This window comes from Lepidochelys kempii, chromosome 4 (genome assembly GCF_965140265.1).
Source record: "Lepidochelys kempii isolate rLepKem1 chromosome 4, rLepKem1.hap2, whole genome shotgun sequence".
NCBI classification, from domain to species: Eukaryota; Metazoa; Chordata; order Testudines; family Cheloniidae; genus Lepidochelys; species Lepidochelys kempii.
Window position 1 is genome coordinate 141,205,093 of NC_133259.1, and position 14,153 is coordinate 141,219,245.

At 57.5% G+C, this 14,153-nt stretch overlaps 1 protein-coding gene across 1 annotated transcript in view; it reads right to left on the reverse strand.

The window, feature by feature from the left end:
• The window catches only part of LOC140911001 (dedicator of cytokinesis protein 2-like), a 208,904-nt gene that overhangs the window by 180,282 nt on the left and 14,469 nt on the right, over positions 1 to 14,153 (reverse strand). The window contains exons 2-5 of the mRNA XM_073343213.1: positions 4,401 to 4,484; positions 2,567 to 2,607; positions 2,143 to 2,198; positions 47 to 143 (exon numbers count right to left, since the gene is read on the reverse strand). Of these exons, the coding sequence (XP_073199314.1) occupies positions 47 to 143; positions 2,143 to 2,198; positions 2,567 to 2,607; positions 4,401 to 4,484 (278 nt within the window). The remainder of the gene's footprint in view (positions 1 to 46; positions 144 to 2,142; positions 2,199 to 2,566; positions 2,608 to 4,400; positions 4,485 to 14,153) is intronic.

The following is a 14,153-nucleotide window of genomic DNA, read 5'->3' on the forward strand; positions in this document are numbered from 1 at the left end:
GGACCGGTCCCCATGGCTTCCCTACTGCTGGGCCACAGGCTCTTACCACATAGAGCTGCTTCCAGATGGTGGCCCATTCCCGCAGCGTGGTTGTGATCTCCTGCACCATCGGCATCTCCGCAGACACAATGTTCTCCTCCGCCCTGGCCAGAGAGCTGGTGAGGCCAAGCCCTGCACATGGCGAGGAGGCTCAGCCCCACCCCTGCCCGTTGAATGCGGGTCCCTGAGCTGAACAGCCCCAGTTCCCGCCTGCCCCGCAGTTCTGCCACAGGCTGCGGCAGCACCAGCCATCAGCCTCAGGGAGCCCCACTGAGACCCTGCATCGCCCTCCCTGTACCCAGCCGCCATTTGAGGGGGTTGCCCGCCCTGGCCAGGGGTCCACTGGGCTGCGAGAGCCCTGGCCTGGCAGGTTATAAGGAGAGCGAATCCTGGAGCTGCAGGCTGGTTACTGCAAGCAGGGGATGGGGGAGAGCTGAGAACCAGGCCAGGCACAGACTTGGGGTGCTGGGCTGCTTGCCCCACTTCATGCCAGGGGAGGGGCACGGCCGAATGCTGGGACTGGGAGGGCAGGACGTCTGGCCAAACACAGGGACAGGCTGGGGGAGGCAGAAGGGTCCACCCGAGCACTGGAATGGGGGAGGAGGTGACAGGGCCCAGCCGAGCACAGGGGAGGGGTACTGGGATGGGGGGTCGATGATAGGGCCCAGCTGAGCACTGGGACAGGTGTGTGTGTGGAGGGGTGACAGGGCCCAGCCGAGCACCGGGATGGGGGGGCATGGGGATGGGGGCGCAGTGACAGGGCCCGGCTGAGCCTTGAGGGGGGAGAGGATGCAGGACCCAGCCATGCACGGGGACGTGGGTGGTGACAGGGCCCGGCTAAGCACTGGGATGGGAGGGGTGCAGTGCCCGACTGAGCACTGGGATAGAGGGGTGGTGATAGGGCCCAGGCAAGCACTGGGACGGGGAAGGGGCAGGGCCCGAATGAGCACTGGGATGCGGGGCCCTGGCTGAGCACTGGGACAGGGGGGCAAGACCCAGCCGAGCGCTGGATGAGGAGCAGGACCTGGCTTAGCACTGGGATGGGGGCTGGGAGGCAGGACTCAGCTGAGCACTGGGACAGGGTAGGGGGGCACGACACAGCTAAGCACTGGGACAGGATGCGGGCAAGGCCCAGCTTAGCACTGAGATGGGAGGGGGGTAGGACCCAGCCGAGCTCTGGGACGGGAAGGGGGTAGGACCCAGCTGTGACGAAGTGAGACTGTTTTTAACGTTTCCTCTGAATAGTGTAGGGGTGCCTCCGTTTCCCCTGTGCAGTTCTTACGTATCTAGAGGGTGGGGTAAGGGTGTATGATCGTTGCAGAGCCCTAGAGGACAGGTGTGTGCAGGGGTCTGGACACAGACAATCGCCGACACCCTGTTTCCTGGCAACTGATGGCCTGGGCCCTTCCCCCCTGCAAGGTGAGATCTAAAGGGTTGGAGAACAAAGGAATCAGGTGCCCTCCTGGCCCGGGAAAGGGACAAAGCCCAGAGGAGGAGGGGCTGGAGGGAGTTTCAGTTTGGGGCTGGCTGGAGACATGGAGTGAGGGGCAGACGTGGTTGTCTGGTTCCCAGCCCCCCAAAATGGTCCCAGCTGAGGGGTCCTGTTCTCTGCACCTGCAAGCTCTGTGTTAGACCATGTTCCTGTCATCTAATAAACCTCTGTTTTACTGGCTGGCTGAGAGTCCCGTCTGACTGCGGAGTTGGGGGGCAGGACCCTCTGGCTTCCCCAGGAGCACCACCTGAGTGGACTTGCTGTGGGAAGCGCACGGAGGGACAGAGGATGCTGAATGCTCCGAGGTCAGACCCAGGAAGGTGGAAGCCGGGTGAGCTGTGTGTCCTGCAGTCAGGCTGCTCACAGAGAGGAGACTTCCCCAGAGTCCTGACTGGCTTCATGGGGAGCTGTTCCAGAGCATCGCCCGGGGACGCCGTGACACCAGCTGAGCACTGGGACAGGGCAGGGGCAGGACCCAGCCGAGCACTGGGACAGGGCGGGGTGTGGTGACGGGCCCACTGAGGTGCAGATCAGGGAGGACCCAGCCCCGTGACCAGTAAAACATTTGCTGACTCAGCCCAGAGCCCCTCCCTGCCCCCCCTGGTACCTACCCCTTCTGCTTCACGTGGGCGCCCTTCAGGTGGATCAGTGCGACAGGAAATATGCCCTGGGGAGAGGAGACATCGTCAGCACAGCGACCCCGATCTGGGCGGCAGAGCCAGTGGGAGGGGTGTCGGCCCCAATGCGGCAGGAGCCCTCCGACCCAGTCGGATATGGGTCCACGCAGGGCCAGGTCCTTGATGGGGCCAGAGCAGGGGTCAGGGGGGCAGCTCGGAGCCCCCAAAGCAGGTTAAAGTCACTCCACGCAAGGCCCGGCGACTTCCTGCAGGGGGCGCCATGCGGCGAGTGCATGAGCTCCGCCTCTGGCCGCGCACTGCATCCCCAGTGCCCCCCAGCAGCTCTGGGGCCCGGTCCTGAGACAAGGGAGAAGACGAGTGCCCTGGCCCCTACCACCGCGGTGAGCCGCCGACTTACCCAGGTGGCTCTGTTCCGGAGCGAGTACCCTCTGTACCAGCCTGCAAATGGAACAACAGAGAGTGAGACGCCCAGGGGCCTCTGAACAGAGAGCTCTGCTCCCAGCAGGGGGCGCTGTGGGAGGGGGGCAGGAGCCCTGGCTGTGGGGGGGAGCTCCTGGTTACTCCAGCCCCGGCCTGTCCCCGCAGGGGGCGCTGTGGGAGGGGGGCAGGAGCCCTGGCTGTGGGGGGGAGCTCCTGGTTACTCCAGCCCCGGCCTGTCCCCGCAGGGGGCGCTGTGGGAGGGGGGCAGGAGCCCTGGCTGTGGGGGGGAGCTCCTGGTTACTCCAGCCCCGGCCTGTCCCCGCAGGGGGCGCTGTGGGAGGGGGGCAGAAGCCCTGGCTGTGGGGGGGAGCTCCTGGTTACTCCAGCCCCGGCCTGTCCCAGCAGGGGGCGCTGTGGGGAGCAGGGCAGGAGCTGGGTGGGGGGGAGCTCCTGGTTACTCCGGCCCCAGCCTGTCCCCGCAGGGGGCGCTGTGGGAGGGGGGCAGGAGCCCTGGCTGTGGGGGGGAGCTCCTGGTTACTCCGGCCCCAGCCTGTCCCCGCAGGAGCGGTGGCTAGGGGGACTGGTGTGGCGGGACTGGCTGCTGAGGGGGGTATTGCTGGAGGCTGGCTGCTATTGTTGTGTATTATTTGTATTCTTAATGGGCCTTGGAACCAAACTCAGAACAGAGACAGGCCCTGCCCAAGGAGCTGACGTCCTGTGTCCAACAAGAGACGAGCGGAGACCGACCGCCAGGGCAGCACAAGAGAACAACCAGACCATGGCCAGCAGACAGGCAGCGGTCTCAGCACACCAGCCCCCGAATCACTCTCAGGTATGTTTGTCGGCATGGCGGCAAAGCAGAGCGCCCAGGCGGTTTGAAGCCGGACAATGAGTTAGTTTTGCAGAGGTTTGCGGGGAGCTCCTCCCAGTGTCGGGGCAGGGGAGAAGGCACCAAGGGGCTTGTTTGAACCTGTAACAAGTGGGTGCTGGAGGCTGGTGTCACAGGCTGATCGGAGGTGAGCGCAGACAGGAAGCGTGGGGATGGGTCGTGCCGTGAAAGCGAAGACGAGCAGCTCATGTTGGATCCAGTGAAGAAGGGGGAGCCAGAGGAGGGTGCCGTGGGCACAGTGGTGGGCTAGGAGCTGCATGGCTTTGAGCAGGGCGGGATGGACGGTCAGAGCCTGGGGGAGTGTGGGCGCTGTGGGGAGGGATACGAACGGCCCTGTGCCCTGTCTTGCAGACGCTCTGCAAAAGAACCAGCCAGATTTACACACAGCTGCATGTGAGGACCTGGCTAGTGGCCGGGGTGAAGACAATGTCCCAGTTACAGGCCTGAGTGACAGAGCAGTATGGTGGTGTTGTCCAAGCGGGGAGGGCTTGGGGGAAGACTAGGAGCCGGAGCTGGCAGCTAGGCAGTTCCGAGGAGGCGTCGGAGAGACAGGCCCGAATTGTCCTTTGGCTTGAAGGAGACAGTCTGGAGCGGAGGAAGATCAGTGTGTCGGGCACAGAAAGGGTTGCTGACTCTGTGGTTGCAGATGGGGTTACCCAGAGCCCACGTGCAGAGGGAGAAGAGAAGGGGACCCCCCCACAGAAAGCGGGAAGGGGACGAGGGGTTCTGCTGAAGGATACACTGAAGGGAGCTGAGAGAGGAAGAAAGAGGACCAGGTGAGGACAGAGTTCCAGAAGCCGAGGGAGGACATGATTTCAAGAAGAGTGTGGCTGATGATTTCACAGACGATGAGAGGTCCAAGAGGTTTTTCCTGGGGTCTGTGGAGCCAGTTACCCCAGTCTCAGTGCCTGGCCCTACTTACCCTCCAAGGCCTGTAGGATGTGTACTGTGTCCCCGATCTGCAGCGGCAGGTGATGCTCGTTCGTGCCCGAAAAGTTCCACAAAGCTGCAAAACAACAGCCAGGGGAGTTAGGGGGTGGTGAGAGGGGGCAGCTCTGGACCCCAGCCCCCTGCAGGTGGCTCTGCCCTCTCACTGCCTCACCCAGCCCAGCTCATCCATCTCCGGGTCTAGGGGAAACCTGGCACGCTCACTCTCTGAGCTCGGCCTCTCAGTGCCTTGCGGACAACTTGCCTCAGCTGTTCCCCAGCACTGGGTGGGCCCGCCCTTTGCTCCTGGTGTTCCCCCGTTGTCACAACCACTGCTACTGGGATGCTAGGCTGCCCCAGCCCCCAGTCGCCCCTGACAGTGAGAGGCACAATGTGCCCCCCTTCATCTCTGCTCTGGCACAAGACTGTCTCTAACCCCGCCCGTGCCAGGCCCCATGCTGCCAGGGTGCCTTGGCGGCTGGCACCATCTCCCAGCCTGTACTCAGTGGGCAGGGCAGGGCAGTCACGGGAGAGGTGACTGGCTGGGGCTGGGGGGCGGGAGAGACCCCTCTATGACACTGCACAGATGAGCGCCCTGGGGGGGTCCTGCTCACTCTGAGCCCCGAGGTCCTAGCGTAGCCAGTCTCGGGGCTCCCAAGGAGTCTGAGTTCAGCAGTCCCAGGATGGAGGGTGTAGATGGAGCTGGAGGCAGGTTGGGTCTGGGAGCTGCCACAAGGCTGGGGGAAGATCTGCAGGGGACATGGGCATGAGCAGCGAGGATAGGCTGGGGATGAGCACAGCAGGATCCAGCTTCCTTCGAGGGGTGGGAATTTCACTGCACCCAGGGCCATGGCTGTCAAGCACCCGAAGGGATGCTCCCGTCTGGGGGCACCCTCTATTGGCACCAGAGTCCCACCCCCAGCTGCCACCCACCCTCCATCCCACGACCCCTGCAGTGTTCAGCAGCCAACAGCACAGGCCACCAGTACCCGCCACCGCTCAGTGGCCCCCCCGCAACTGGCAGCTGCACACCCGCCCTATGCTCGGGGCAGGGTGTATTGACAAGCCAAACTTAAATATGCACAATTCTAAACATGCAAATTAGCTGACTAAGTAATTTGTATAAAATGTCACACAAAGAGCTGTGCAGGTTTCAGAGTAACAGCCGTGTTAGTCTGTATTCGCAAAAAGAACAGGAGTACTTGTGGCACCTTAGAGACTAACCAATTTATTTGAGCATGAGCTTTCGTGAGCTACAGCTCACTTCATCGGATGCATACTGTGGAAAGTGTAGAAGATCTTTTTATACACATAAAGCATAAAAAAATACCTCCTCCCATCCCACTCTCCTGCTGGTAATAGCTTATCTAAGGTGATCACTCTCCTTACAATGTGTATGATAATCAAGGTGGGCCATTTCCAGCACAAATCCAGGGTTTAACAAGAACGTCTGGGGGGGGGGGGCATAAGGAAAAAACAAGGGGAAATAGGTTACCTTGCATAATGACTTAGCCACTCCCAGTCTCTATTCAAGCCTAAGTTAATTGTATCCAATTTGCAAATGAATTCCAATTCAACAGTTTCTCGCTGGAGTCTGGATTTGAAGTTTTTTTGTTGTAATATAGCAACTTTCATGTCTGTAATCGCGTGACCAGAGAGATTGAAGTGTTCTCCGACTGGTTTATGAATGTTATAATTCTTGACATCTGATTTGTGTCCATTTATTCTTTTACGTAGAGACTATCCAGTTTGACCAATGTACATGGCAGAGGGGCATTGCTGGCACATGATGGCATATATCACATTGGTGGATGTGCAGGTGAACGAGCCTCTGATAGTGTGGCTGATGTGATTTGGCCCTGTGAAACTGTTGAATTGGAATTCATTTGCAAATTGGATACAATTAACTTAGGCTTGAATAGAGACTGGGAGTGGCTAAGTCATTATGCAAGGTAACCTATTTCCCCTTGTTTTTTCCTACCCCCCCCCCCAGACATTCTTGTTAAACCCTGGATTTGTGCTGGAAATGGCCCACCTTGATTATCATACACATTGTAAGGAGAGTGGTCACTTTAGATAAGCTATTACCAGTAGGAGAGTGGGTTTGTGTGTGTGCGGGGGGGTGGGGGTGGGGGTGAGAAAACCTGGATTTATTCTGGAAATGGCCCAACTTGATTATCATACACCATACATACATATTGTATGGAGAGGTTTCAGAGTAGCAGCCGTGTTAGTCTGTATTCGCAAAAAGAAAAGGAGGACTTGTGGCACCTTAGAGACTAACCAATTTATTTGAGCATGAGCTTTCATGAGCTACAGCTCACTTCATCGGATGCATACCGTGGAAACTGCAGCAGACTTTATATATACACAGAGAATATGAAACAATACCTCCTCCCACCCCACTGTCCTGCTGGTAATAGCTTATCTAAAGTGATCATCAAGTTGGGCCATTTCCAGCACAAATCCAGGTTTTCTCACCCTCCACCCCCCCCACACAAACTCACTCTCCTGCTGGTAATAGCTCATCCAAACTGACCACTCTCCAAGTTTAAATCCAAGTTAAACCAGAACATCTTGGGGGGGGAGGGCAGGTAGGAAAAAACAAGAGGACACAGGCTACCTTGCATAATGACTTATCCACTCCCAGTCTCTATTTAAGCCTAAATTAATAGTATCCAATTTGCAAATGAATTCCAATTCAGCAGTTTCTCGCTGGAGTCTGGATTTGAAGTTTTTTTGTTTTAAGATAGCGACCTTCATGTCTGTGATTGCGTGACCAGAGAGATTGAAGTGTTCTCCGACTGGTTTATGAATGTTATAATTCTTGACATCTGATTTGTGTCCATTTATTCTTTTACGTAGAGACTATCCAGTTTGACCAATGTACATGGCAGAGGGGCATTGCTGGCACATGATGGCATATATCACATTGGTGGATGTGCAGGTGAACGAGCCTCTGATAGTGTGGCTGATGTTATTAGGCCCTGTGATGGTGTCCCCTGAATAGATATGTGGGCACAGTTGGCAACGGGGCTTGTTGCAGGCTTTGGTTCCTGGGTTTGTGTTTTTGTGGTGTGGTGTGTAGTTGCTGGTGAGTATTTGCTTCAGGTTGGGGGGCTGTCTGTAGGCAAGGACTGGCCTGTCTCCCAAGATTTGTGAGAGTGTTGGGTCATCCTTCAGGATAGGTTGTAGATCCTTAATAATGCGTTGGAGGGGTTTTAGTTGGGGGCTGAAGGTGACGGCTAGTGGCGTTCTGTTATTTTCTTTGTTAGGCCTGTCCTGTAGTAGGTAACTTCTGGGAACTCTTCTGGCTCTATCAATCTGTTTCTTTACTTCTGCAGGTGGGTATTGTAGTTGTAAGAAAGCTTGACAGAGATCTTGCAGGTGTTTGTCTCTGTCTGAGGGGTTGGAGCAAATGCGGTTGTATCGCAGAGCTTGGCTGTAGACGATGGATCGTGTGGTGCGGTCAGGGTGAAAGCTGGAGGGATGCAGGTAGGAATAGCGGTAGGAATAAGGAGAGTGATCACCTTAGATAAGCTATTACCAGCAGGAGAGTGGGGTGGGAGGAGGTATTTTTTCATGCTTTATGTGTATAAAAAAATCTTCTACACTTTCCACAGTATGCATCCGATGAAGTGAGCTGTAGCTCACGAAAGCTCATGCTCAAATAAATGGGTTAGTCTCTAAGGTGCCACAAGTACTCCTTTTCTTTTTTTAAAGAGCTGTACAAAACTTCAGCTTCCAGGTTCAAGGTCTCAGGCCTTATCTCCAACATGAGCCCTGGGCCCAGCATCTCTGGAAGATCCCAGGGAGGAGGCTGCCAGGGCCTCTGGGACCCGCCAGCACCAGGGTAAAGCCGGGTGTGCTGGAACCCCAGGTGTGTCATGGGCGGGTGCCAGGCTGCGGAATGAGCCCCCAGGAACTAAGGGCCAGCCCAGCCCTCCCCGCCTGCTGCATCCAGCAGAGAACTCTGACATCAACACAGGCCCGCATTGGTATTTCTCAAAAAACCCCTCCCAAAACAGACCTGCTACTCTGAGGGGAGAGAGGAACAGAACGGACAGGAGACAGACAGGGGAGACATGGATAATGAAGGGCTGAGACGCCCTGGGGATGAGCCGCGTGGGATCCTAAGCAGAAAGAAAAGAACACTCAGCAGCTGCACCCCAAGGGGCTAGGGTCCACCCACTGCTGTGCTGTGACGAAGCGGGACTGTTCTTAGTGTTTCCTCTGAATACTGTAGGGGTGCCTCAGTTTCTCCTATGCATTTCTTAAGTCTCTAGGTGGTGGGATAAGGCAGAGTGTGTGATTGTTTCAGAGCAAAGGGCCAGTGTACATAAATGGCCGACAGTCTGTCTCCTGGTAACTGATGGCCTGGCCCTTCCCCCCCTGCAAGGTGAAAGCTAAAGGGAACAAAGGAATTAGGTGACCTCCTGGCCCCGGAAAGGGACAAAGCCCAGAGGAGGAGGGGCTGGAGGGGGAGTGGGTTGGGGCTGGCTGGGGATGTGGAGTGAAGTGCGGACATGGTTGTCCAGTGTTGTGAGTCCACAACAACTTGGGAAGAGTGGAGCGATGGCCTGTCACCGTCTCCTGAAGAAGGACATCGTAACCCTGTGCAGAAAGAGAGGGTTCTGCATTGGAAAGTTCACCAAAGCACAGTTCATCGTGCAGCTGGAGGAGGATGACCACTCTAAGGGACAGATTCCTGACCCCAAATGGGGCTATAGCAGGATCTGGGAGCAGCTGGAGTGGGAGCCAGACATCCCCAAGACTCCTGTCCCCGACCAGACGGGGGTCTTCACGATCGGGTTCCCCATCCGGGGATCGGAGACAGACGGGATTGGAGCTGAGTCCAAGAGAGCAAGAGGACCGTGGGAGACAGCGAGAGCCCGAGAAAGAGCTGCAGAAGCAGCAGCAGCATGAACTGGCGGTGGGGGAGCGGAGAGGCCTAGGGGACCTCCCCGGGGTGAGTGGGGATAGATCCCGGGGGTCCAGTTCCGCAGGGAACCTCGAGACTAAATTGCTGCCCCTGGTTAAGGAGGGGGGGCGGGGGTGTGGATGCCACCTCACTGCCTTTGAGCAGGCTGGCAATTTGAACCAGGGGGATCCTGCAGAAAAGCCCCAGTGTCTAGCTCCCTTGCTGGGTCCCAAGGCCATAGACTCCGTCAGCCAGATGGGTGGGGAGGTGGACAGGCTCCCATTCCTGGTCCCAACCTCTATGTCTGTGTGGAGTCTCCTGGGGTCAGGCCCCTCGAACCCCCAGTGGGAGCGGAAGGTGATGGTCAATGGGGAGACATTCCTGGGGTGGCGAGATCCTGGGGCAGAGAGAACTGTTGTCAAGCCCTGGATGGTGCAGCCTCAGGTGCTGAGGGGCTGTATGAGCTGGGTGAGGGTCCCAGGGATGAAGCCCCTCGCCCTGCCTATGGCCCAGATCCCTGTGCAGACCCAGGAAGGGTGGAGCTGGCTGGTCATTGGGGTTCTCCAGGATACCAGCTGCGAGACCTTTTTGTGGGGTGACTGTGTCTCTTTGGGACAGGATCCAGGCCCTGCTCCGGTAACTGCCAAGGGTTTGAATTTGAATCCAGGGAAGCAATCGGTGGAGAGGGAAATGGTCAGTGAAAATGCAGATGACCGGGCTGGCAGCAGGGAGGAGCTGCTAGGCTCAGGCTACCTGCCTGCCTGTAACCAGACCCCTGGGGCTCCCCGCCCCCCTTGCACACCGGAGAAGGGGCTCACGCTGGCTCTGATGCAGTGAGGAAAGCAGGGAGCTCGCTGCCTACCCCCACTGGGACAGCAAGGGCAGTGCTGAGCACAGTGGGAGCTGAGACCCCAGCTGAGTGGGGGGAGACACAGGCAGGGCAGGGGATCTGTGGGGAGTGGCAAGGTGCTTGGTAAGGCTTTTTTTCACTAAGAGGGTGGTGAAACACTGGAATGCGTTACCTAGGGAGGTGGTAGAATCTCCTTCCTTAGAGGTTTTTAAGGTCAGGCTTGACAAAGCCCTGGCTGGGATGATTTAACTGGGAATTGGTCCTGCTTTGAGCAGGGGGTTGGACTAGATGACCTTCTGGGGTCCCTTCCAACCCTGATATTCTATGATTCTATGATTCTATGAAAGTCTGGATGAGCCTAGGCAGCCTTGTGAGCTGATGGCTGTGTCTAGTCAGCAGGTGGGAAGGCGAGGAGAGTGGAAGATGAGAGTCCCTGGACCTTACCTGTTAGCTGGGTGGAGAAGTGTGACAGGGAAGGAAATGTGTCTGTGTCTGTCAGGGGTATTGACTTGCCTATGGAGGGAGCTACCCTGATCTCCAAGCAGTTGTCTGTGACCAGCCTTGTGTGCTGGGACAAGGGGAAAGAGATCCCACAGTGTGTCTGGGAAAGGAGAAAGTGTGTGTGACGAAGTGGGCCTGTTCTTAATGTTTCCTCCGAATAGTGTGGGGGTGCCTCAGTTTCCCCTATGCAGTTCTTAAGTCTCTAGGTGGTGGGGTAAGGGTGTATGATCATTGCAGAGCCCTAGAGGGCAGGTGTGTGCAGGGGTCTGGACACAGAGAATGGCCAACACCCTGTTTCTTGGCCACTGATGGCCTGGGCCCTTCCCCTCTGCGAGGTGAGAGCTAAAGGGTTGGAGAACAAAGGAATCAGGTGACCACCTGGCCCGGGAAAGGAACAAAGCCCAGAGGAGGAGGGGCTGGAGGGAGTTTCAGTTTGGGGCTGGCTGGGACATGGAGTGAAGTGCAGACGTGGTTGTCTGGCTCACGGCCCCCCAAAATGGACCCAGCTGAGGGGTCCCGTTCTCTGCACCTGCAAGCTCTGTTTTAGACCATGTTCCTGTCGTCTAATAAACCTTCTGTTTTACTGGCTGGCTGAGAGTCACGTCTGACTGCGAAGTTGGGGTGCAGGACCCTCTGGCTTCCCCAGGAGCCCCGCCTGAGCGGACTCGCTGGGGGGAAGCACACGGAGGGGCAGAGGATGCTGAATGCTCCGAGGTCAGACCCAGGAAGGTGGAAGCTGTGTGAGCTGTGTGTCCTGAAGACAGGCTGCTCACAGAAAGGCGACTACCCCAGAGTCCTGACTGGCTTCATGGGGAGCAGTTCCAGAGCATCGCCCAGGGACCCCGTGACAACTGGTGGCAGCGGTGGGATGTACTGCACCCCGTGGATGGCGCTTCCTGCAGTAAGTGACTGGGGAGCAGTAACACGAAGGGGGATTGCCGAGGACCAGGCCTGCTGAAGGCTCAGAGAGGAGCGGTTTCGGGGGGCGGTTAACCCCTGGGAGTGTGTGACCAGCGAGAAGGACTGTGCAGTAATGGGGTCCCCCTGGGGACTGCAGTGAGCAGTCTCAGGGGCGGAGGAGCCTGCAGCTTGGCCCGGGGAGAGAGAAGGACTTTTGCAGTAACAGGGTTCCCCTGGGGATTGCAGCGAGCAGTCCAAGGGGCGGAGGAGTCTGCAGCTCGACCCTGGCAAAGAGGTGGTGACTTCGAGAAGGGCTGGCACACTAGGGGTTCTCCCTGGAAACCGTGGGGAGCTGAGAACACACGGGCCTGTGAGTCCACAACAACTTGGGAGGAGCGGAGTGATGGTCTGTCCCCGTCTCCTTAAGAAGGACATTGTAACCCTGTGCAAAAAGAGAGGGTTGAGCGTTGGAAAGTTCACCAAAGCAGAGTTAATTGTGCAGCTGGAGGAGGATGACCGCTCTATGGAACAGATTCCTGACCCCAACTGGGGCTATAGCAGGATCTGGGAGCAGCTGGAGTGGGAGCCAGGCATCGCCAAGACTCCTGTCCCCGACCAGATGGGGGTCTTCACGATCGGGTTCCCCATCGGGGGATCGAGACGGACGGGATTGGAGCTGAGTCCGAGGGAGCAAGAGGACTGTGAGAGACAGCGAGAGCCCGAGAAAGAGCTGCAGAAGCAGCAGCAGCATGAACTGGCGGTGGTGGGGTGGAGAGGCCTAGGGGACCTCCCCGGGGTGAGTGGGGATAGACCCCGGGGGGCCAGTTCCGCAGGGAACCTCGAGACTAAATTGCTGCCCCTAGTTAAGGGGGGGGGGTGTGGATGCCACCTCACTGCCTTTGAGCAGGCTGGCGATTTGAACCAGGGGGACCCTGCGGAAAAGCCCCGGTGTCTAGCTCCCTTGCTGGGTCCTAAGGCCACAGACTCCATCAGCCAGATGGGTGGGGAGGTGGACACGCTCCCACTCCTGACCCCAACCTATATGTCTGTGTGGAGTTTCCTTGGGCCAGGCCCCTCAGACCCCCAGTGGGAGCAGAAGGTGATGGTGAATGGGGAGACATTCCTGGGGTGGCGAGATCCTGGGACAGAGAGAACTGGTGTCAGACCCTGGGTGGTGCAGCCTCAGATGCTGAGGGGCTGTGTGAGCTGTGTGAGGGTCCCAGGGACGAAGCCCCTCGCCTTCCCTATGGTCCAGATCCCTGTGCAGACCCAGGAGGAGTGGGGCTGGCTGGTCGTTGGGGTGCCCCAGGACACCAGCTGCGAGACCCTGTTATGGGGTGACTGTGTCTCTTTGGGACAGGATCCAGGCCCTGTTCCTGTAACTGCCAAGGGTTTGAATTTGAATCCAGGGAACCAATCGGCGGAGAGGGAAATGGTCAGTGAAAATGCAGATGACCTGGCTGGCAGCAGGGAGGAGCCGCTAGGCTCAGGATACCTGCCTGCCTGTAACCAGACCCCTGGGGCTGGGTGGGACAGAGAGATGCTCCCTGCCCCCTTGCACACCAGAGCGGGGACTCTCCCTGGCTCTGATGCATTGAGGAAAGCAGTGGCCTGCCCCACTGGGACAGCCAGGGCAGCGCTGAGCACAGTGGGAGCTGAGACCCCAGCAGAGTGGGGGGAGACACAGGCAGGGCAGGGGATCTGTGGGGAGTGGCAAGGTGCTTGGTAAGGAAAGTTTGGATGAGCCTAGGCAGCCTTGTGATCTGATGGCTGTGTCCAGTCAGCAGGGTGGGAAGGCGAGGAGAGTGGAAGATGAGAGTCCCTGGACCTTACCTGTTAGCTGGGTGGAGAATTGGGACAGTGAAGGAAATGGGTCTCTGTCTGTCAGGGGTATTGACTTGCCTATGGAGGGAGCTACCCTGATCTCCAAGCAGTTGTCTGTGACCAGCCTTGTGTGCTGGGACAAAGGGAAAGAGATCCCAACCTGGGTGTCTGGTAAAGGAGAAAGTGTGTCCGGCTCTTCTTGGTCTGTGGAGCTAACAGAACGGGCCTTTCAGCCTGTGATGGTTGAGGGTCGTGCAGTTGTCTCAGAGCTGGTTCTGGATTCAGCTAAAGCCCAGGAAGGGAAGGGTCCTAAGTTTCTGTCTGCTCGGGAGAATGGCCCTGTAACTAGGTCGCATCCAGTTAGGGTCTATGTAAAATCCCAGAGACCAGACAATTCTGGTGCTTGTATTTTGCCTGTTGCTAGTGTGTTGTTGGAAAGGGTGGAGCAACTCTGTCTAATCAGGGTGAGATCCTAGCCAGGGCACAAGGAGAGCATGAAGGTGTGTGATTGTGTTACCTACTGAGGGTGTGGAAACCTGTAGCAAGAAGGAAAAGATTCCTGAACCTGTGTGTGGCAAAGGGAAGGAGAAGGCTTCTAACCTTTTATCTAGGAAGTCTGTCAGTTTGCCTCAAAGGGGATTATGTAGGAATCCTCCTGATGGGCCAGAAATGATTCTGGATGTAAGGGAGACCCAGAAAGAGTCTGTTGTTGCTCAGGAAAGTGTTCCCCTAGAGCAAGCCCTAGGTAAAGA